Raw genomic sequence first — 21,240 nt, 5'->3', positions numbered from 1 at the left:
ACAATGTAGCCTGAAAGTTAATTTTCACTTTTCAAACATGACTGTAGAAAGACTTGATCTAGAAACGCCTGGAAAATATCTTAATGAAAATCACCAGAACAACCAGAAAACTAAGTGACTGGACTCCTTTAGGTTTAGAGGCATTGATGGTGTCATTTTTACATAAAAAGACGTGGCAGCCTTTTCGTCCTGCGGTTCTTCCTCGGGAGCACCACGGGCAGTGCCTGACAGGTGTATGTGTATACAGAAGTAGCTATGACCCAGCGCGTGTCTGCTTGCTTCTCTCTGAGCCTCTTCAGGCCTGATCTGTTCCTGGTGACAGAGGGGAAATTAAGGTGCTTTGATGTTCACACAGCAAACTAAGGTTTGTTTTGGACACCTGTTGCATGTTTTACAAGTTAACAACTCACGTTTATTAACCTCACCCCTCACAGAAGATGCATAGCTGGTGGCAGAGGACAGAGGAGAAGGGGTGGGGCTGGGCTCAGGGCCACCATAGACTTGGCCTGTAGTTTCCAGTGTCATTGCTAAGGCAAGATCCCAGGACTTCTGATATCTTGACAGGTCTCTTCTCTTGGTGCCTTGGGCTCCAACCCCCTACACACCCAGGCCCATCACCCCTAACCCCTCTAGTCCACCCCTCACCACTCAACTGCCCCACTCTCAGTGTGGATCCTCTCATTTTAATGTGTTAGTCTTTGTTTCTCTTCTGCATTCACAAATAAGAGAACATGTTTTAGTCAAGAGTAAGAATTTGGAAACTTTCTTTTGCAACGTTTAAATTTTTATTTTCAAAATATATTTTATTTATTACATGTATTTTGCAAAATTTCCAAGGTAAACATTAGATCCACATACAGAAATAAAAGAGTTCTTTAAGAACTAGCATTTAATTCATCACAAGAATGATCAAATTATGATAATGGAAAACAAACTTGTTTACGACCAAAGCTGCTGAGCTGAAGTGAAGAGCTGTCTACAAAAATCCCTCCAGCTGAGCCCTCTGCCCTGCAGCAGACTCTAGCCAGCATCATCTATATACGTCTATAAGAAAGGACACTGGCCAGGCACGGTGGCTCATGCCTGTAATCCCAGCATTTTTGGAGGCTACATTTAAATTTTTAGATGGAATTTTACCTGCAAAGCAAGCATAAGTCATGAGTGTGTGGTGGAATTTGAGACCTTCATTTTTTTGTATAAGGGGAACTTCATCCTGTTGTGGAAACTTTGACAACTGAGTTACCCAGAGCACAATTTGAAAGTCAATGATCTGAGTGAATGTATCTCTCACTCAGAACAGGATATATTAAAATATAACTGCAGAAGGATACAGTGGGGGGTCATATGGGTAAGAAAAGGAACATGTCACAGGTAGGGATTCCAGCCTTGCACTACGGCTTATTACTAGGTTGTCTTGGGCAAGACACAACCTTCTAACTCTCCATTTCTTGCAAAATAGCAGTAACACTATTTACCTTGCAAAATTGCTGTGAGAACTAAATGAGTTCACACATGTAAAACACATAGCACTGTATCTGTCACTGCCCGATCCGTGTTACTTAGTTCCCTTCCTCTTTTCACTGTGTGACCTGTTTGAATAGGAGCAAAATTCTAAATAAATGCATATGAGAGAGGAACTAGATCAGCTTATGAGCTACTGGAAAACCTTGAGAACTTCCCGTGTTCTGTGGGATAAAATGCAGACACCTGCCATCAGCACACAGGCGGTCACAGTGCAGCCCCGCCCACATCCCCTCTGGCTCAGTCACACTGAAGAACTGTAGCTCTCCTTGCAAATTCATGCCTCTCTGCTCCTGAGTCTGCTTCTCCTGCTGGAAATGCCATTTTCCTCCTTCTGTGTTTTGCTGTCTTCAGGTGAACACTGTCCCTAGGAATCTTTCTGAAATCGTGTTGTAACTTTAACGCCCTCTTTTGCTCCTGAGTAGCTCCTGTGTAAACTCTGTGATACTGAGTGTCTATCAAACCACACGTGTGGCAATCGTCTTTTCTTTGCCCCTTTTGTTCTGGATTTCAAGCAGATTGAGGACAAAGTTCCTATCTTTTGAGTTACATTCTTATTACCTGGAGAGTGAAAGTTCACAATAAGCATTTATTTAACTGAATGAAAATTAACATTTTGAGTGTGGAACTGGCTTCAAAATGTGCAGAACTTTATTTTTCAGATTTTGTGAATATAATAAATGTAAAGTAGCCTAAGCTGAACCAATTACATCTGTGTAGCTCAGTGAATACACCATGTATTTTTCTTTTTCCTTTGGGCTTCATTTCTGTAGGTGAGTAATTCTCTAGACCCTAAACTCAGTGGAGGACCCTCACCATCCATGTGTGACACTGAACCTGCTGTCTCTCTATGCATCTAAGTAGATGACTGGTTTTCCCCATGTTGGACTGGGCGAACATCCTCGCTTAGGGATCATCAGCCATGCAGTGTCATTTCACTTCACTTCCCCTTCCAGTCTGAACCCCAAACTCCCTCATCTTTATTTTTTTACTGTAATAATAATTTACTTCTTGTTATCAAGCAGTGGCTGCTTCTTTCACACCAGGTAAAGCTAAGTTACTATCCCACAGGTGTTTCAAATGCAACAACTTTTATTTCCAGGTGAAACTACACTTGAAAACATACACTCCACAAGACAATTTTGTGAATATTATGTGAATGATAATACTTTTAAATGTACTCTGCCTAAAATGTAAGTGTTGTGGATAAAATTATACAAGGTATCATTTTAATTTGAAAAGTAAGAATGTAACTTGAAGTCTATAAATGAGGTCTTTTAATGTCTCTCACAGTTTTTTCCCACCCTGAAATATTTATTCCATCCTTCCACTTGCCTGCCTTGCTTTGTGGCTATGTCAGCAGTTTTTAATGTATTGTCCTGTAGGGTTTCTGAGATCCTACGGGAATGGGGTAGGAGGACTACTCAATATTGTTTCTACCAGGAGTCGCGTGACTTGGACAAGTTACTTTATCTCTGTGGTCAGTTCGCTATTATGCAAAATAATTCTTTCTACATGGGTGTGTGAAGATTCAATGGATAAGTTTAGCACAGAGTAAGTGCCCAATAAATATCATCTTATTGTGTTCAATATCGCCATTATTGTAGGTGGACGTTTAAGTCTTTAGAGACAAGAGAAACAACCTAAATCGGTCATGGGTCATTTCTGTCTTTGTTTCTTCCCATTCCTTTCCTTTTCTTTCATTTTGTCTTTTTCATTTTCTGTGTTATTCCTTCGTGTTCCCAATAACCTTCCTGTTACCTCTTGCTTTCTGCATTCTGTGTAGTTGCCTACATATTCACCCATTCTCCATCTTCTTCCCCTTCATGCAGCAGACCCTGTGTCAACATATGCAGAGTTTGTGCAGACACACAGACCCTCTGGGGAGCGTATGATTGAGTTTGATGAGAAGGAGCAGTTCTACGTGAACCTGGATGAAAAGATGGTCTAGCATCTACCAGAGTTTACTCACTCTTTTGACTTTGGCGCTCAGAGGGGTGTTGCTGGAATCATCACGGCAAGGAGGCACTTGAACGCCCAGATCCAATGGTCCAAACAGGACTGGGCCACAAATGGTACTGCCTGTTCCGCTCTAGCCCAGCTGGAGGGATGGGAGGGCCTCTCTGCCACACAGAGAACTAGAGGCCGTGATGCCCACTCATGAGTGAGCCCTTTCTCCGAGAGTAAGCAGTGCGGGGTCCACACAGCTGGGTGCTTAGGACAGCAGAGGGGCAGGCATTTTCTTCTTACTCAAGAGAAAGGCTGGGCCGAGGGGCCAGGTCAGGAGCATGACAAGCTATGACCCTGTCCACAAGCCCTGGGGGAGCAGGAGGGTGGGCCTAGGAAGGGGGCCCCTAATTTGGTGAATATAGGGCTTCAGGTGGTGGCACCTTTGAGACTCAGCCAATGGCAGTAGGCTCCTTGGGTCCTATCCCTTTTCAGAGCACCCTGAGGTGACTGTGTCTCCCAAGAAGCCTGTGGAGCTGGGCCAGCCCAACACCCTCATCTGCCACGTTCACCTTCCTTCCCACGGCCGAGGACATCTGTGACCGCCAGGGGGAGCACTGGGGCCTGCACCAGCCGCTCCTCTGGGACTGGGGTCCCCAGCGCCCTCCCTCCGCCATCACGGCCTTAGCACCACTTTTATTTTCTGGACCCATTTCTCCTCAGCAGCTGCTTTCCTCAATCCCATGGTTTATGGTCACTTATCCAAGCGTCACCATCTCATGGTTTCAAGTACCCAGCACCTCCCACACCCCAGGCCAGCCCCTGCTCTCTCTGAACCTTATAACCCTATCTTCCCTTGGTGCCGCAGAGGTCCCAGAACAGATCCAGGTGCCCGAAACCATGGAGATGCGGGTCTGCGCCCTGGGCCTGGTGGTGGGGCTGGCGGGGGTCATCAATGGCACCATCGTCCCGAAGACCGAGCGATCTGACAGCATCCCTGGGTCCAGGGGCTCCTGTGACTCACCTCAGTGGCGTATTAGGGATGCAGTGGAAAAGAGGAGGTAACAAGTTAGGGGTGAAAAATGAGAAGGAGTGACACTTCACCAGGGTTTCCTTGAGCACTGATGTTTTAGAGCCACTAGGCTGGATAAAAACATGAAACAACAAATGTAATGAGAAATTACATTCCTTGAGTTGCTTACTATGTTCCAGGCACTATTCTAAGTGCTTCTCACTTGTTATTTTATTTTGTTATTATTTTTGAGACGGAGTCACACTGTGTCGCCCAGGCTGGAGTGCAATGGCTCACTCTCGGCTCACTGCAGCCTCCACATCCCAGGTTCAAGCAATTCTCCTGCCTCAGCCTCCCAAGTAGATGGGATTACAGGTGCACGCCACCACGCCTGGCTAATTTTTGTATTTTTAAGTAGCGACCGGGTTTCACAATGTTAGTCAGGCTGATTTCGAACCCCTGACCTCGTGATCTGCCTGCCTCAGCCTCCCAAAGTGCTGGGATTACAAGAGAGAGCCACTGCGCCAGGCTTGTGTTCACTTACTTACATGTAGAGGTGGATTCTTATTTATTTCATGTTACAGACAGGGAATCAGATACCAGGAAAGGTGCAGGTCACACAGCTTCAAAGTGCAGAGCTTGGATTTGAACCCAGGCTTTGGGCCGGCAGTGGCTGCAGTCTTGTCCAGTATGTAGATTGTATCATCTGCAGTCACAATCTGTCTTCTTACATTTTTCAAAGCCTTGATTTTCTTCTGTACACATAGCGATGTTCAGAACCTCCAATGCTATGTTTAGCATTTCCAACAACAAAGGACATCGATCTTTTGCATAATCTCAAAGGGAATGCACCTAATTTCTTCATAAATGTATATGCTGTGGATTTTCGGTTCACTGTCTTTACCATGTCATGAAATTGATTAAATTCTGTCTATGTCTTGAGCTGAATTCAGTTTAAATTAATATGAATTTTGTGGAGTCCACTAATGTGTTAACCCCATTATATGTTTTCTGACATTGAAGAATTATTGCATTCCTAGAATAAATCTAAATTGGTCGAAATTAATTGTTTTTGTAGTGTCCTATTGGATTTGGTGACATGGGTAACATTAGTCAGTAATTCCCTTCTTTTGTACTATTCTTAGCTGGCTTTGGAAATATGAATGAACCAACCTCTCAAAATGATCTCAAAAACACTGTTTCATTCTGGGTTCTAGAACCACACATGCGAGAGGCATGATCTGCTCATGAAAATGTGGGAGGACGCCCCAACTGTAATATTATCAGGACAGGGCTCTTTGGAAGGCGATTCTTTGCTTCCCATGACAATTTCTTTGATACTCCCTACTCCATTTTAGTTTTCTATTTCTTCCTGTAGTTTTGACCTTTATATCTTTCAAGAAAAGTATCCATCTTATCTAAGTTTTCAAATTCATAGGTATAGGCTTGGTCGTAAGATTTTGCATTTTAAAGGTGTGTACATATAGCCATTTCCCCTTTTCATTTTGAATGTATTATATTTTCCTTAGGAGTCTTGCCAGAGGTCTCATTAAATTTTCATTGCCTCAAAATTTGATTTTGTTTGTCTTTGCTATTTTTATATTTCATTGAATTCAGTCCTTGTGCTTATTGCTTACATATATTTTCTTTTAGCTCTTTTTCTACTTTTCCATCCTCTTAATTTACATAATTAGCTCATTTGTTTTCAGTTTTTCCCTAACAAATTTGTTTAACTAGTCTGACAGTCTATGTACCATTTTGAACAAACTTATTTCATCTTTCTAGAAACATCTATCATGTTTTCAGTTATTCCTCTCCCTCTATTATTTCCCTGACTTTCTAGATGTCTAATTATCAAGATGTCAGATGTCTGTTTCTATCCTTTATTTCTCTTTGCTTTTCTTTTACATTTTCTATTGTTTATCATACTGTCCTTGGGGGAGTGTCTCAGTCTGGCTTTTTTTTACTAATTACACTTCTGTTGCAAAAGTCCTACTTCTTATGTCATCTATTATGTTTCTTATTCTAATCATAATCAAAGCTCAATATCTGTGCTTAGTTCATTGGCTTCTTGCTTTTGCTTCAAATTCCCAAATTCTCCTTTACTTCCCTATTTAAGCCCTTTTTATGGTGAACACTGGGACATTTGGAAGAAACACACAAACCAATAGAATGTACATTGAATGATTATCAATGCAAGCACCCATGTAAGTGGTACCTTACATGGTGAAGAAACAGACTGCTGCCAGCATCCCTGCGCCCCCTCCTTAGGCCAGCAGGTAGTTTGTAAACTTTTTAGGGGTTGAAGACTGCTTATACCCATAATGCCTGGCATTGCTCCTGCTACACAGTAGGTCCTCCATAAACACTTCTTGTAGAAGGGTTTTATTATTTATTTAACACATACTTCTTAAATGTTTTCCACCTTCAAGGATTCCCACTCTTTCGAAGTTAGTTGCAGCCATGTGATTTATGTCAGAAAATGAAATTCGAGAAGCGTGTTCTTTCTAGGAGGGATCACTGAGAGTCAGTGAATGATTTCTCAGGTTCTCTTCGCTCTGCTGGGGAGATTCTGGGAGCAGATGTGCAGGAGAAAGCCTGTCAGCCTGGCTTCCTAAGATGATGAGCAGAGCTTCCCAGCAGTCTTGGTTTGGACATGTAGTGTGAGCTAAACCTGAATATCCAGGTATTTGTTACTTTAGCACAGCTGATCCTATTCTTACTGCGTAAGAGGAATAGAAGGGAAGGTGCTCACTCAACAAGACTTTGAATAAGCAGAAGGATAGGAGAACTAGGAAGATGTTTCATCTTATAAGCCAAGTGAGCAGGAATTTCAGGGACACTTTACAATATGACATGCTCAAAAGGCGTCAACTATGATAAGTGTTGACTGGCCTGGTAGTACGAGTGGTTATTAGAACCCCTTTAAGGAACATCTTCACGCCCCATGCCCAACTCCCACCTCCTTCCACTTTCACCATGCCCTGGCTGGGCCTCACTGCTACTTGACAAATGGTGACAAAGAGAGGGTGAAATGACTTCAGCTTAGGGTACCCCTTGATCACCAACTGGGGAAGCATCATCTGTTAGATGGACCACCTTCTCCTTAGGGTACTGTGAGGAGTAAAGAATGAAGGGACCAGGTGAAAAGGGATCGGAGATACAACACTCAGCTGGGAGTCCTAAGTCCACTGGGTTTGTTCTACTGCGGGTGTCAATCTTTCTGAGTCACAGGCCAACACAAAAGAGTCACCAGCTTCAGGTCTCGTTTAAAGCTCCGGTCCCAGTTTTCCTTTGAATCTCTGCTCTTCAACCTAAATGACTGACTTCAAGACTCCTCTACCTCCTGGCTGCCTTTGATCTTGCTGCACATTGCACTCGGTAAAGGACCTGACTCTTAGAAAACACTCTATAAATACTTAAAATTTGAAGTGTAGTGACAAGGTCGTCCCCAGTTTGGATGGTCTCTCTTCCCTGGTCTTCTCTGGGATCTCTCTCTGCACTGCATCTTTTCTTAGAAATCCCAGAGTTTAATAAATACCTGCATATGTCAGAGTGAGACACATCCGATGCCTTCTTTCTGTGACTCCAGGGCTTTTCCTCATCTCCTCCTACCCTCAGTTCCCTAGCAGCACATATCCTGTTCCTGTAACGTGGGTGCAGACACCTCAGCTTCTGATCCTGCCAAGTGTTAATCCAGAGATTGCTCACTCCACTCTGGGTACTGCCCTGACCTGTAACATGGGTACAGGCGACAAGCATGAAACAGAATGACTCTGATTGGATTTGGTTTGTGATATTGACTGATCATTGGCTCTGAGGGTAGGATTTATGTGCTTTGAATCAGGATTTCACAGTGATCTCCATTTGAGGCCATTCTGCAATTCTCATGACCTCCTTCCATCATTGAATCCCGGATTAAAATCATATTAATTTTGCTGCGTAGGTTTCTCACAAGTTGGCTGTGAAGCCAAAAGGGAAAATATGACAGATAAAGGGTCCTCATTTATTTATTACATACTGTCCTTGTTACCTCATGCGACAGCTGAAATTACTACACAAAAACAAGGCAGCAGCATTTTGCTTTATAGTTTTTGAGGAAATGAGGCTAATCAGGGATAAGGACATTTTAAAAAGAAAAAATGATTGTGTACTACTCCCTAGGTCAAGATGATTATGTGAGACATGATTGGATGTCCTTGTGGGTGGCTTCTCTTTCCTGACTCCCTCACTTGTCCATCCTCTCTGCAGACTCCAGCCATATTTACTTACACCTGTGCCAGTGGCGCCCAAGTCTGTACCTTCAGCCCCACCTCTCTTGGAACTGGAGGAAGCTGGTCCCTGGATGCAGGGCATTATTTGCAAGGGGAAGAGGGAGAGAGGAGCAAAGTAGCTTGGGGAATTGACCAGGGACAAGTGCCCAGGGACACAAAAGGCCCAGAAGGCACTGATAAAAAGCCCTGGAGAGGGAAGCCATCAACTGGATGTGTCAGAGGACTGCTGAGCGCTCATTCTGTGTATCAGGAGTGAAGAATCCATCCCCTATGTGAAAGAGAAAGCTTACACCAAACACGTCCTCTACCTTGACTGAAAGGTGACAACATGAGACACAAAACATGTAAAAATGTTGGACTGTAAAAAAGAAAAAGAAAAAAAGACCAGTGTTTGAAAAAGAGTGCTACATGTATTGCTTTGCTCTTTCCTTAATGGAGAGGCATTTTTGTCTATATGAAAATTAAGACAGGAGGTCTAGGCTGGTGGATGAATGCAGACCTAGAGGATAAATGACGTCTACTTGATGCATTCAAAGGCCAAGCCATATTTGGTTAAGGAGTATTTGTGATGACATGCAAAGTAAATGTTTAAGGTGTATTAGATTATATTTATAATTTTAAATTCTGATGATCATTTAACTTCTTTATTTTTATTTTTCTTAGAGATGGGGTTTCGCCATGTTGGCCAGGCTGGTTTTGAACCCCCGACCTCAGATGATCCGCCCCGATCATTTAATTTCTTAATGGTCATGATAAAATGTGGTCTCAGTCAGTTATACGTTGAATCAGTTCTGTGTGAATATGGGTCCTATCAGGCAGATTTGCAGTCTGCTCACCACTGAATAGACAAGAACAGTGGTCTGGGACCTAAATGGATGAAGACACTAAACTTGATTTGGGGTCAGCTCACTGAAATACATTAAATTCAGAATAGTGCCATGTGTAACAGGCCGCATTATACAATAGTTAACCTATCCCCATTTTCATGGTTTTCTTCTTTCCTATGTGTAAACCAAAAAGAACTTCTTTATTAACTCCTACTGTTTACTAAAACCCTCAGACAAAAGTGATGAGAGATGATTTGGTGACTATTTTTGAAAGAAACCAACACTCATGTTGGGTTTTGATTATTTATGGCACTAAGAAGAATTCAGTGAGAGAAACCGTGCATTGAATCAAAGAGCAGAATGACAGAAACTGGCTTCAGAGCAACTTCTTGGCAGCAGCGTCCTCTTGGGGAGCTGGGTGTCTGTCCCGGAAGCAGCGGCTGGGGCTAACAAAATTAGTCTTTTCGGCAAGGTCAGGAACCCTGTGGGGGGTGAAGGAAAAACTATCCCAGGTTGCTGGCCTCCTTCCTTTAAGGCCCAGGAGAGAAAAATTATGGTGAGAGGCTGAGACTCAGTCTGATATAGAACACAGTTGATCTCTGCTTCCTTCAGGAATGGAGCCATGCAGCGCTCTTTCCCCACTCACCTGACGGCTGAGACTGAAAGAGGGGTTCAGGCCTGAGATTTTCTTCCTAGAGGAGCCTCAGTGTCACAATGCACAGAAAAGACTCATATCCTCCTGCAACCCACCCGCAAGGAAATCAAAGTGGGAATATTACCTGTTTATGCAGATCCTCGTTGAACTGAAATGAAAGAGGAAATGTTATTTATGTATTCAGCCATTGAAACCACCTCAGATAATTAGAGAAACGTTTCTATCCCACCAACTCCCATTGCCCACCACTCAATGGATGCCCTGCAGGAGCCTGAGTACCTGGGACCTCATGCATCTGGCTGCATTAAGACCCCAGCCTGGGATACCTCTCTACCTATAGGTCATGTTTGTTCCCTGACTATCTGACTTCAGTGGCCTCTAGAGCTTTCTGACGTTTCTTTTCTGTCTGAACCCCTCACCAAGGAGTAAGTGTGAATATGGCAGGGGAAGGTAAGTCCTGCTCACCCTGCAGGCTTTCTCACCTTTTTTGCTCCTCCTGTGCATGAAGATGCCCACTCCGCAGATGAGGAGCCCCAGCACGAAGCTCCCGGCTCCTGTCAGCATCTTACTCCGGGCAGAATCAGACTGTGCCTCTGGGAAGGACAGACCCAGGTTCAGTGTCACCTTCGCCAGCTGCACCCCTACTCACGTCCTGCCTGAGATTCTGGAGCCTGATGCAGAATATCAAGACAAGGACAGTGAGGGGGAAAAACCCTGGATAAAAGGAAATTCAGAAAGAGCTGCCCTGGTATCTGGAACATAGGGTGTGACCTCAACAAGGTGGCAAATGCTGATTCTGGAAGTTGCCTCTCAAAACGACACAATAGGCTGAAATGCTGAAGGAGGAGAACTGTTCCCATGGGTGAGGTCAGTTCAGGAAGGTGTCTGTGTCCTTAGATTCTCTGACAAGCGGGAGAATTATGAATCCTCAGGACCCCCTAAGCCAGGGTCAGGAAGTCTCCATTGCCCCGGCTTAAAGCTATGCTCGGGAGCTGGTGTAGAAGAAAGATGGGGTTGGACATGGCCCCAGGGTATAGATGCAGAAGACTAGATGAGTGGACCCCAGAGCCAGAGAGTCCCCTGCTTTTCAAAGGTGGGGCCTAGAGAGTCATTAAAGAGTAACTCACTCCACTCCACGGTGACAGGACTGTCCAGACTGGGGTGCACCACTTGGCAGGTGTAGACGTCTCCCTGCTGGGGGGTCATTTCCAGCATCACCAGGATCTGGAAGGTCCAGTCTCCATTACGGATCAGGTTGGTGGACACGATCCCAGCTGTTTCCTCCTGTCCATTCAGGAACCAACGGACTTGAATGCTGCCTGGGTAGAAATCTGTCACGTGGCAGACAAGCAGGTTGTGGTGCTGCAAGGGCCCCTTCTTGGATGGGGAGACGTTCACCTTAGGCTGGACTAGGAATGGGGAAGAAACATAATGAAATAGCATTTGAGATCTTCCTTCCTTCCTTCCTTCCTTCCTTCCTTCCTTCCTTCCTTCCTTCCTTCCTTCCTTCCTCTCTCCCTACCTCCCTCTCTCTCTTTCTTTCTTTCTCTCTTTCTTTCTTCTCTCTTTCTCTTTTTCTTTCTTCTTTGTGACAAAGTCTCACTCTGTCACCAGTCTAGAGTGCAGCAGCGCAATATTAGCTCTTTCCTCACTCACCTGAGGGCTAAGGTTGAAAGAGGGGTTCAGGCCCTCCACCTCCTGTGTTCAAGCAATTCTCCTGCCTCAGCCTCCCAAGTGGCTGGGATTATAGGTGCCTGCCACCACACTCGGTGAATTTTTTGTATTTTTGGTAGTGACAGGGTTTCACCGTGTTGGTCAGGCTGGTCTCCAACTCCTGACCTCAAGTGATCCGCTCGGTCAGTCTCCCAAAGTGCTGGGATTACAGGGATGAGCCACTGCATCTGACCAGATTATTATTTGTTAGTCATGTTCACTATGTAATTGATTCCCAGATGTCGAAAATAGGAATAATGCGATTAGCCTAGTGGGTAAGGGTAGCACTGAAAAGACAGAAATAGACCTTCCCGTACAGCATGCATGATCTTGGATAAAATAATAAGTGTACAGGGGAATGGCAGGGATACAGAGGTAGCACTCCAGCACATTCAGGAGAAATTTTAACTAAAAGCAATTTGGTCAAAGAATATTTAATCAATTGTGAAACTACCTAACTTTTCAAAGTTCTCTCTTGATACAAAGGATGCAAAATTTACCCAAATAATATCTTGAAATGAAGATATGCAGACAATGGCATGATGGTGGCCTATTAATCTAATTACTTTATTTCATGAAAATACAAAGAAAATGAAGAGGGCTAGATGTGTCTTATCTGCAAATAACCTATGTATTTTTTGACCTCACCTACAAAAACTCAAAATCTTCATATTCACATACTATCCTGAGCCCCTACATGTTTGAGCAGTAGAAATCCGTCCTTTTCCAAGTTCCTCCTCTGAGCTGTGTCTTTAGGTCCCGTGAAGGTCTCACAGATAACCAGGTGTTGGCACCCTCTGCATCTCTGTATTTGTGCCCCAGCTCGTTCGCAGGTAAATTTCCTCACTGCTGCCGGCAACTTTTTTTTTTGGATCTCTGCCACCAGTACCTTCTTCCTCCTCAGAAGGCAGAAAAGGCCAGGCATGTTGGTCCTGCCTGTAATCTTAGCACTTTGGGAGCCTGAGCGGTGAGAATCACTGGAGCCCAGGGGTTTGAGACCAGTCTCGGCAATATAGTGAGATCCCATCTCCAAGAAGAAAAAGAAATTAGCTGGACATGGTGGTATGTGTATCTGTAGTTCTAGCTACATGGGAGGCTGAGGCAGGAGGATCACTTGAGTCAGGAGGTTGAGGCTGCAGTGAGCCAAGGTTGCGTCACAGCCCTCCAGCCTGGGAGACAGAGCCAGAACTCGTCTCAAAAACAAACACAAACAGAAAAAACAAAAAACAAACACAGAAAAGGGCCAACGGCTCCTAGAGAACAGCTCATTCAGAGGAATGTCTCAAACTAGTCTTCTATGTCCCTACCCGCAGTTCTTTCCTTTCTACTTCCTGGAGAACACATACCCTGACATGGGGCTGGGCCAGGTAAAAGTGCCGTCTTGAACTGACCCACACCCTTACTCCCTATGCTATTTTTGCCTTGTTTACAGACTGATCCACATTCCCAGACTCTTCTTCCCTCAATGTGAGTTTATTTCAGGGACACCTGTGTCTCACTACTTCAATCACCTCTGTAAACTCAACGTCCGCTAGACTATTCAACCTATGTCTAAATCTCAGTTGTGAATTATGTACAATTTCTTCCCCATAGAGCTCCTGGGAACCATGAAATCAGGGGGAATACTTGGGTGTCTGTTTTAAGGTCCCAGAATATTCCATGAGAAGCATCTTGCTCAATATTTTTTGACAGGAGCCGGTCAGCCCGGAGGACGTCAGAGACCTCCAGGGGGCGCTGGAGCTAAGGCCTGATACCCGAAGGCCTCATTTCGGACCCAGTTCAAATACATTTCACCAGGGCAAGGATTCCTGTTTGTTCTACTTGCCTTCTCTAATGCCCACTTAACATTTGCTCAATTACTTCTAGATTTGGGTTGGCATAAACACTGCAATTGTTTATGCCAACTCCTTTCCTCCCCCTTCCTGCCTCTCCCCTGCCTCTGTGTTTTCCCTGTTCTAATTCATGCCTTCATTACAATTTCTCTCACAATAATAGCAGTTTCCTGCCTCATCTCCCTGCCTCTGGTCCCTTCTCTACCCAACACCCTCTTTTTCCTTTTTCAAAAATCTTCAGTGTTCTGACAATACTCATCTGGCTATATGGGAACATCTAGGGAGCTGATTACAAACATAGATCCCCAGACCTCCCCACCCAGGGAATCTGAGTCTCGGGGCAGTGAGTCTGGGTGCCTGTGCATCACAGAGGCTCTCCAGGAGTCTTCCGAGCAGTGAGGCTGGGGACCTGCTGGCCTAGAGGAGAAACCCACACTCCTTAGACTGGCATCAGGGCTGTCTGCAATCTGGCAGCTGATTACTGTGAAAGAAATTGCTGCCATGTCATTGATTTGTGCCTCTACAAAGTCTTAGAAACGTTTTTACACTACTTTCATTTGCATACCTCTCTCAACTATTACCTCAGCAACTTTCCTAAACTCATGTCACTCACCTCATCCCCACCCAATGTGTCCACCTTCTCCCTCCTAGCAGGTGAACTTCCTTCCACTTTCCAGGAACAAGAGGATCAAAGGTGTGATCTCCTCATCCCTTCATTTTTTTCTTTTTCGAGGAGAAAGGTCTAGGGCTCACCCTCATGCCCTGATGTTCCCTGAGGTCCCTCAGGTTGGTGCAGCAGGCTCCCCATCCCACATGTTCACAGGCAGAAGCCCAAGCTCCAAGCCTCTCCTGTCTCATCCTTGAGAAATCCTCTTACTGCCCACACCTCACCTCTCTCCATCCCTTTACACCCAGACTTCCTGAAGGAAAAGATGAATGAGCTCAGACACTGCCCTGTGCCAGCCATGGGGAACCCAAGACAAGTAAAATTCTTCTCAGCCCGGAGGAGGATGCTCCACACTCAGCCTCATTCACTCCCTCTCATCCCAGCTCCCACCCCTGCAGCCAACCTGCTCTCCCCAGGCGGCCCTGGTTTCCAAACCCACTTTCCGTCTTCTGTTTTCTGACCTTCCCAAGCCACTGGCACCGCTGTCCCCTGTGCTGCTGCGGCCCCTCCCCTCAGCTTCCAGGACTCATCTCTGCGGGCCTCTCTGCACTTAGGTTTTTTGTCTCCTTCACAGGCCTTTCTCTCTTGGCCAAATCACAACTGTCCAGTTCCCAGGATCCAGCCCTTTGCTCTTCCCCCTGGGTCCCCTCTCCCTGCGTGCTCTCATGTAGCCCAGGCCCCTCCCTGGCTGCAGACCCCTCTCTCTATCTGCCCATCAGACCATCCATCTGGCCTCTCAAGCACCTCAAATCCAGCTGCCTCCCTGCAGGTTTCCTCTCTGTGTGGCCTGCCGTGCCATCTCCACCTCCATCTCCACACCGCAGCCCTGCAGGCTGTCCTGTGGCCTCCTTCCCTCGCCCCACATGCAGTCAGCTGCCAGGCCTGATAGAGTTCCGGAGGGCTCTCTGCCCTCATCCTCCTCACTCCATGCTCAGCCCGGTCCAGGTCCCCCTGCTTGCTCCCCGACATGCTCCGAATGGGCTCCCCCGGTCAATCCTCAGCCTAAAGTCCCCTCCCCTCCTGGCACTAAGGTCCTTTAGGCCGGCCCGGCTGCCCCTGCTTTCTGGGCCCAGCGCCCGCAGCTGCCTTAGGACCCCGGGCCCAAAGACCCCACTCACCTCGGCGCATCCGGATGAGTGGCTCCTCCAACTCGTAGTTGTGTCTGCACACCCTCTCCACCTCGGCCCGCTCGTCCTCCAGGATGTCCTTCTGGCTGTTGCAGTACTCGGCATCGGGCCGTCCCAGCTCCGTCACCGCCCGGAACTCCCCCAGGTCGCTGTCGAAGCGCACGAACTCCTCCCTGTTGTAGAAGAATCTGTCCAGGAGGCGCTGTGTCCCGTTAAACGCGTAGCATTCATACAATCTCTGGAACACGTAATTCTCTGCGGGGAGGGGGCGGCCGTGAAGCGGGGGCGCATTCTCACCTAATCGTCTCTTCCCCCGCCCCGCTCAATATTAACGATTCTTCCCAAATCTTCCCACTCAGGGCTGGATTTTAAAATAGCAGTTTTCCTAGTACGGAGTCCTGTGGTCCTAGGCAGGTGGCAGAGCCTTTCCAGGCCTCAGTTTTCTCACCAGCAGCGAGAGGATTTACTGAAAAGAATGAGACTCACTGCTCCGGGGTCTGAGTGATCGCTAGGGAGGGGCCAGCACTGAGGGGAGGGCAGTCCCTTCTGCTGGGTGCTGGAGGAGGAGGGGGAGACGTTTCACTTGGGGTCGCTGGGAGAAACAGCAGGGGCGGGAGGAGCTGGGGACATGGAGGGCGGAGCTGCTCCCCCTACCCACCTCCCTGCCTGACATTTCCATCCTGATGTGAGTCCTGCCTCAAATGCCACTTCCTCTAGGAAGCCCTCCCTTCCTTCTTTCTCTTTCCCACAAATAGGCATTCTCCTCTGCCAGTGTCTTGAGAATTCCTCAACTTGCTCCTCTTGTTTTGCATGTAGAAAATGTAGAAATATACTTCTTAAAACCTTCTTCAACTTTGGTATAAGAAACACTCTGGGCCGGGCACGGTGGCTCAAGCCTGTAATCCCAGCACTTTGGGAGGCTGAGGCAGGCAGATCACGAGGTCAAGAGATTGAGATCATCCTGGCCAACATGGTGAAACCCAGTCTCTATTAAAATACAAAAAAGTTAGCTGGGTGTGGTGGTATTTGCCTGTAGTCCCAGCTACACCGAAGGCTGAGGCAGTGGAATCGCTTGAACCAGGGAGGTGGAGGTTGCAGTGAGCCGAGATGGGATCACTGCACTCCAGTGTGGCTACAGAGCAAGACTTCTTCAGAGAGAGAGAGAGAGAGAGAGAGAGGAAGGAAGGAAGACTGTATCCTGAAAGTTAATTTTCAAACATGGCTGCAGAAAGACTTGGTGTCAAAAGATGTGGAAAACATCTTAATCAATGAAAATCACCACAACAACCAGTGACCTGTAGGGGTGGAGTACTTTGGGTTTAGAGGCATTGATATAATGTTTTTTGGGCATTTTTTAATGGTTTTATTTAAACACAAAATGTGGACCTGAGCTGTCTCCTCATTTTCTTCACTGTACACCCTGGCATTGGGGTTGGTGACTCTGATGGCCGTCTGGGTGGCTCTTTCCACAATGCTTTGCGGTTCTCGGAGGAACTTTTTGAGTGATCTCAGCACAGTAAGATTTGTTGCACATCAGCAGCACTTCCAGCTCCTTGACGTTGTAGACCAGAAATTTCCAGAAGCCACTGGGCAGCATGTGTGTTTTTGTTGTTGTTGTTGTTGCTCCCATAAGCAACATTGGGCATAAAGATCTGGCCCTTGAACCTTCTATGAACCCTGTTGTCAACACCTCTGGGTTTCCACCAGTTATGCTTAATTTTGCTGTATCGGTCTGAGTGGTGCTGCATGAACTTCTTTGTCCTCTTTTTGAGGATCTTGGGTTTCATGAGGGAGGCCATGATGCAGAGGAAAAGATGGCTGCCACTTCTGTAGACAGCACCGAGGAAGAGAGCACTGATGTAACTTTTACATAAAAAACACTGGCAGCCTTTCCCACATGCTGTTCTTCCTAGGGAGCGCATGAGCAGTGTCTGGCAGGCGTGTGTCTACACAGAAGTATCAGTGACACGGTGCATGCTCCTTTCTGTTTGAGTCTTTTCAGGCCTGCTCTGTTCTTGGGCACAATTGGGGAAATTAAGGTGCTGTGTTTGTTCCGCACATCTGTCTCATGCTTTGCAAATTAACTTCTCCAGTTTATTAACCTCACCCCTCACAGAAGCTGCACAGCTGGTGGCAGAGGATAGTAGAGAAGGGGTGGGGCTGGGCTCAGGGACACCATGGAGTCCACCTTCCGTGTCCATTGTCATTGCTAAGGCAGATCCCAGGTCTTCACTCAGATATCCAGATCTGCCTCTTCTCCTGGAGCCTTGGACCCCAGCCCCCTAAACTCCCAGGCCCAGCACCCCACAGCACCTTGAGCCAGATTCCTCCTCCTCTGTCACTCAACCACCCCTCCCTGTTCAATTGTCCAGCTCTGAGTGTGGACCTCCCATTTTTGTTTATTAGTCTTTGTTTCTGCTTCTCATTCACCAGTAAGAGAATATTTTTCACTCAAGAATAAGAATTTTGAAATTTTTCTTTGCAACACTTGATTCTTTTTTCATTTACCCCATCTTAGGTATTTTTAAAAAATACATTTAACTTTTTAAATGGATTTTCACTGCCAAGTAGACACAAGCAATAAGGGGTTTTGTGGTGTAATTTGAAACCTTTGGTTTTGAATATAAGAGACTTTATCCTGTTTGTGGAACCCTTAACAATTCAGCTGCCCAGAGCACAGTTTGAAAATTACTGATCTGAATGAATTCATCTCTCACTCAGAACAGAATATATTGAAAACCTCTAGCTCCCTCAGCCAAGCTTTTCTCCCCTAGCCTCTTTAAGGGCCTTTCTCTTGTGCCCTGTTTGAGGATGGGGATGTGTGTGCAGTTGGGGGAGCATGCAGGGCATGGTGGAATCGGCCCTGCCCACTCTACCCACTCCCCTATGGCTCCAGCTCTCCCTCCAGCAGGTTTCAATTGAACATTCATTCTATGCAGGGAGCTTAGTCCCTGTCACATGGCTCCACTGCCTCATCTCATTCCCACTACCAACCTCAACCCAGCCTTTGCCCCTCCACCTGTTCACTGCCCACCATCACATGCCCCCCTCTGCTCTCTTCTCCCCCACCTCTGGGTTTCCTTGGTGGCTCCCAACACTGCCCCTCATCCCACACAACAGCTCTGCCTATGGGATGGGGTGCTGCTTCCAATGTCCAATGACATTGTTCAATGTCACCAGTGCTGCTCTAACTCCCTCTCCCCAGACTCACCCCTCTCCAGTTCCCAGGGGTGAGTCAACGTTGGCTGGTTAGTTCTTTGCACTCTCTGTGACTACAAGTGCAAGTTCTCCACCCTGCCCAGACAATGAACCCAAGGTAATAGATAAGAGGTTTTAGGGATTGAGGGACTGTCCTAGGGAGATTCCAACATTGTTACCCTGAAAAACGACAAGGTAACATGATGTCAGTGTCTTATAGGGGTGTCCTAGGAGGGCTGTGGAGGGATCTAGGAGGAAGGATCTAAGCAGGAAAGGTGGAAGTCAGTGGGAAACTAAGGCATCTACTTTGCAGTCCTTCCTCTCAGGGTGTTGGTATAAATTTGGACTAGAAAGATAAGAGTATCCTGAGAGAAAAACATGGGTCATAGAAGCCGTAATATTACACCAGCCACAGGGAGGCAGCGGGAAGAAGAGATTCTTCACTTGGTTACTCCTTCCTTGGCTGTCTGAAAACCTACACTCAATCCCTTTCACGCACTCACACATCCTCATCTCTACAAGTCTCAACCCACCTTAATACTCTAACCAAGTTCTGGGGAGGCTGGGAGAAGTACCTTTAATGAGAGTGCCTTCAGAGGCTAGAACCTGTCCCCCTTCCTCCTTCCCTCCCTCCCTCCCATCTTGCCTTTATTGTCCAAGATGCATGGGCTCCTGCTCCAACCTGGAGAATGAGAGGCATTATCCATGAGCACTGAATCCTCAGTGATCCTCAGGGCCTGGACACTCCAGCTAAGGGCTCTCTGCCTGAGGCCCTCCAGGCTGGAATACGGATTGAGCACGCCCAGGAGCCTGCACTTGCCAACCTCTCTCTCTGCAAACCTTGTCCATCCAAGGTTATCCTGGACCTCTTGGCCCCATTTTCCCAAAGACAAGCATACTGACCACCGGGCACTTCTCTCTGTTTGCTGTACCCTTGTCCTCGGAGAGAGAATAGGGTTGTAGGTTAGCAATCTATCCTATAGGGGATGAGCCTCATTCTCTAGATGGGAAGGGAGGACACTGGCTTAGGGCAGGACCCCCCTCAGCCTGTCTCAGAGTCTGGTCCCTAAAGTCCCTTAGGAATTGTTCCCTGAACCTGACCCTCTAGGAGTAGCAGCTCTGCTCTTACCTGGAGTGGCCCTGCCCTGGACCACAGGTGTGAGCAGCACCATCAGTAATGCCATCAGAGCCACTGTATGGGGGGCCCCAGAAACCTGCAGAACCATCATGGAGCTGGAAAAGGTGGCAAAATGAAAAGATCTGCAGCCAGGAAAAGAAGGACTCCCTAAGGGGAGCTTCTGTCTGAAATATTAGAGACCATGAACCAAGTAGTCTTCTGTGACCCTGGGATTGGACAGAGTCTGAGAAAAGAGCCAATGGATGCTGAGCTTTGTATGAGTCATCACTCACCGGGCAGACGGTTAATGTGAAAGGTCTGAAAATATAAGGCCTGTGATGCACTTAAGATGACAGATGGAGGACAGTGATACTCATTTTAAGCAGTCAGATAGGTCATGAAGTTTGGGGAGATGATGTGTTTCCTTTGCTCTAAAGGTGGTCTCAGATATTCTGCTGGCCCATCTATGGGGATTATAATTTCCCCAATTCTGCCACACCTCACACACACACAGGACATGGTCTATTGTGGAAGAAGTGCTATCTCCGTGTGTACAAAGTCATTCAGTGGCATGATTTAGAGGGACTAGAGTACCCATCCCCAAACTCAAACGGGGCCTGGAGTCTGCCTGTCTTGCCTTTGTCCAAGGGTGTGTTTAAAATTAGCACCCATTCATACTTACTTTCTCCCAAAGGTCTGTGAGTCCTGAGATGGGCAGGGGTTACCAGATTCTTCCATAGCGCTGTCAACAGGGTCAGCAGGGCTCAGTCTGGGAACCTTACACCGGGAGCATGGACACACCACTTACCCTACCATGTAAGCAAGCAGCTTTAAGGACGCTGCCTCTTTTGGATTTCAATTCCTTGCCTTCAGTAAGCGGATGATGTAACCTGCCTTATAGCAAGGCTCTTAACATCAAATGAGATCAACAGGTCTGAAATTGATTTGGAAAAAGAAAGTCCACAGAGAATATAATTTGACCAGTAAGTAAAGAAGAAAGTGAAAAAAAAAATCATCAAAGACCCCACTTCCTTCAAAGAATCTGATTCTATTTTGCTTATAGTGAATATTTTTACAAACTTTCAAAGAACATTACTTCTTACTTTAGACACCTATAAATGTGATCCTGTTGGGCCACCAATTCTAATTTCAAAGAAAAATCAAATTAGCATCATTTCTTTAACTAGATATTAAAATGTAAATAGAAGGCTAGCATGTAAAATGCAAGAGAAGAAAATAATTATGTAATAGAAGGTGTCCAGCAGGATTGAGGGGCCAGGAGAAGATTGTGGAGGAAAGCTCAGTTTTCTTAGTAACTGCCTGGGTTGCACTCTTCTTCTTGTTACTTTC

General features: G+C 46.3%; 1 protein-coding gene across 3 annotated transcripts; it reads right to left on the bottom strand.

Moving 5' to 3' along the window:
- Positions 1-9,870: 9,870 nt before the first annotated feature.
- Positions 9,871-20,111, bottom strand: LOC116533591 (HLA class II histocompatibility antigen, DP beta 1 chain). 3 transcript variants are annotated; one of them, XM_032253359.1, is made up of 7 exons: positions 19,903-20,103; positions 15,567-15,830; positions 11,364-11,645; positions 10,720-10,829; positions 10,361-10,386; positions 10,228-10,273; positions 9,871-10,063 (listed from the first exon to the last, which is right to left on the bottom strand). In XM_032253359.1, exons 1-7 carry the CDS (start codon positions 20,000-20,002, stop codon positions 10,055-10,057), a joined length of 837 nt encoding a protein of 278 aa, XP_032109250.1. In that variant the 5' UTR covers positions 20,003-20,103; the 3' UTR covers positions 9,871-10,054. The 3 variants fall into 3 exon arrangements, with proteins under 3 accessions (XP_032109250.1, XP_032109249.1, XP_032109251.1); XM_032253358.1 differs by lacking the exon at positions 10,228-10,273 and having other exon boundaries at positions 19,903-20,111; XM_032253360.1 differs by lacking the exons at positions 9,871-10,063; positions 10,228-10,273 and having other exon boundaries at positions 10,360-10,384; positions 10,719-10,829.
- Positions 20,112-21,240: the final 1,129 nt, after the last annotated feature.

The sequence above is a fragment of the Sapajus apella genome, unplaced genomic scaffold, assembly GCF_009761245.1.
Source record: "Sapajus apella isolate SASKATOON/1434 unplaced genomic scaffold, GSC_monkey_1.0 scaffold83, whole genome shotgun sequence".
NCBI lineage: Eukaryota > Metazoa > Chordata > Mammalia > Primates > Cebidae > Sapajus > Sapajus apella.
Note: the sequence above shows the minus strand (reverse complement) of the source record. Positions and strands in the feature narration are given on the sequence as shown.

Coding starts and splice junctions, on each gene's coding strand:
- LOC116533591 (XM_032253358.1), bottom strand. CDS start 20,002: ATGATGGTTCTGCAGGTTTCTGGGGCCCCCCATACAGTGGCTCTGATG. Junction 15,831..19,902: donor CCAGGGCAGGGCCACTCCAG/GTAAGAGCAGAG, acceptor CCCTCCCCGCAG/AGAATTACGTGTTCCAGAGA. Junction 11,646..15,566: donor ACTCATCCGGATGCGCCGAG/GTGAGTGGGGTC, acceptor CCCCATTCCTAG/TCCAGCCTAAGGTGAACGTC.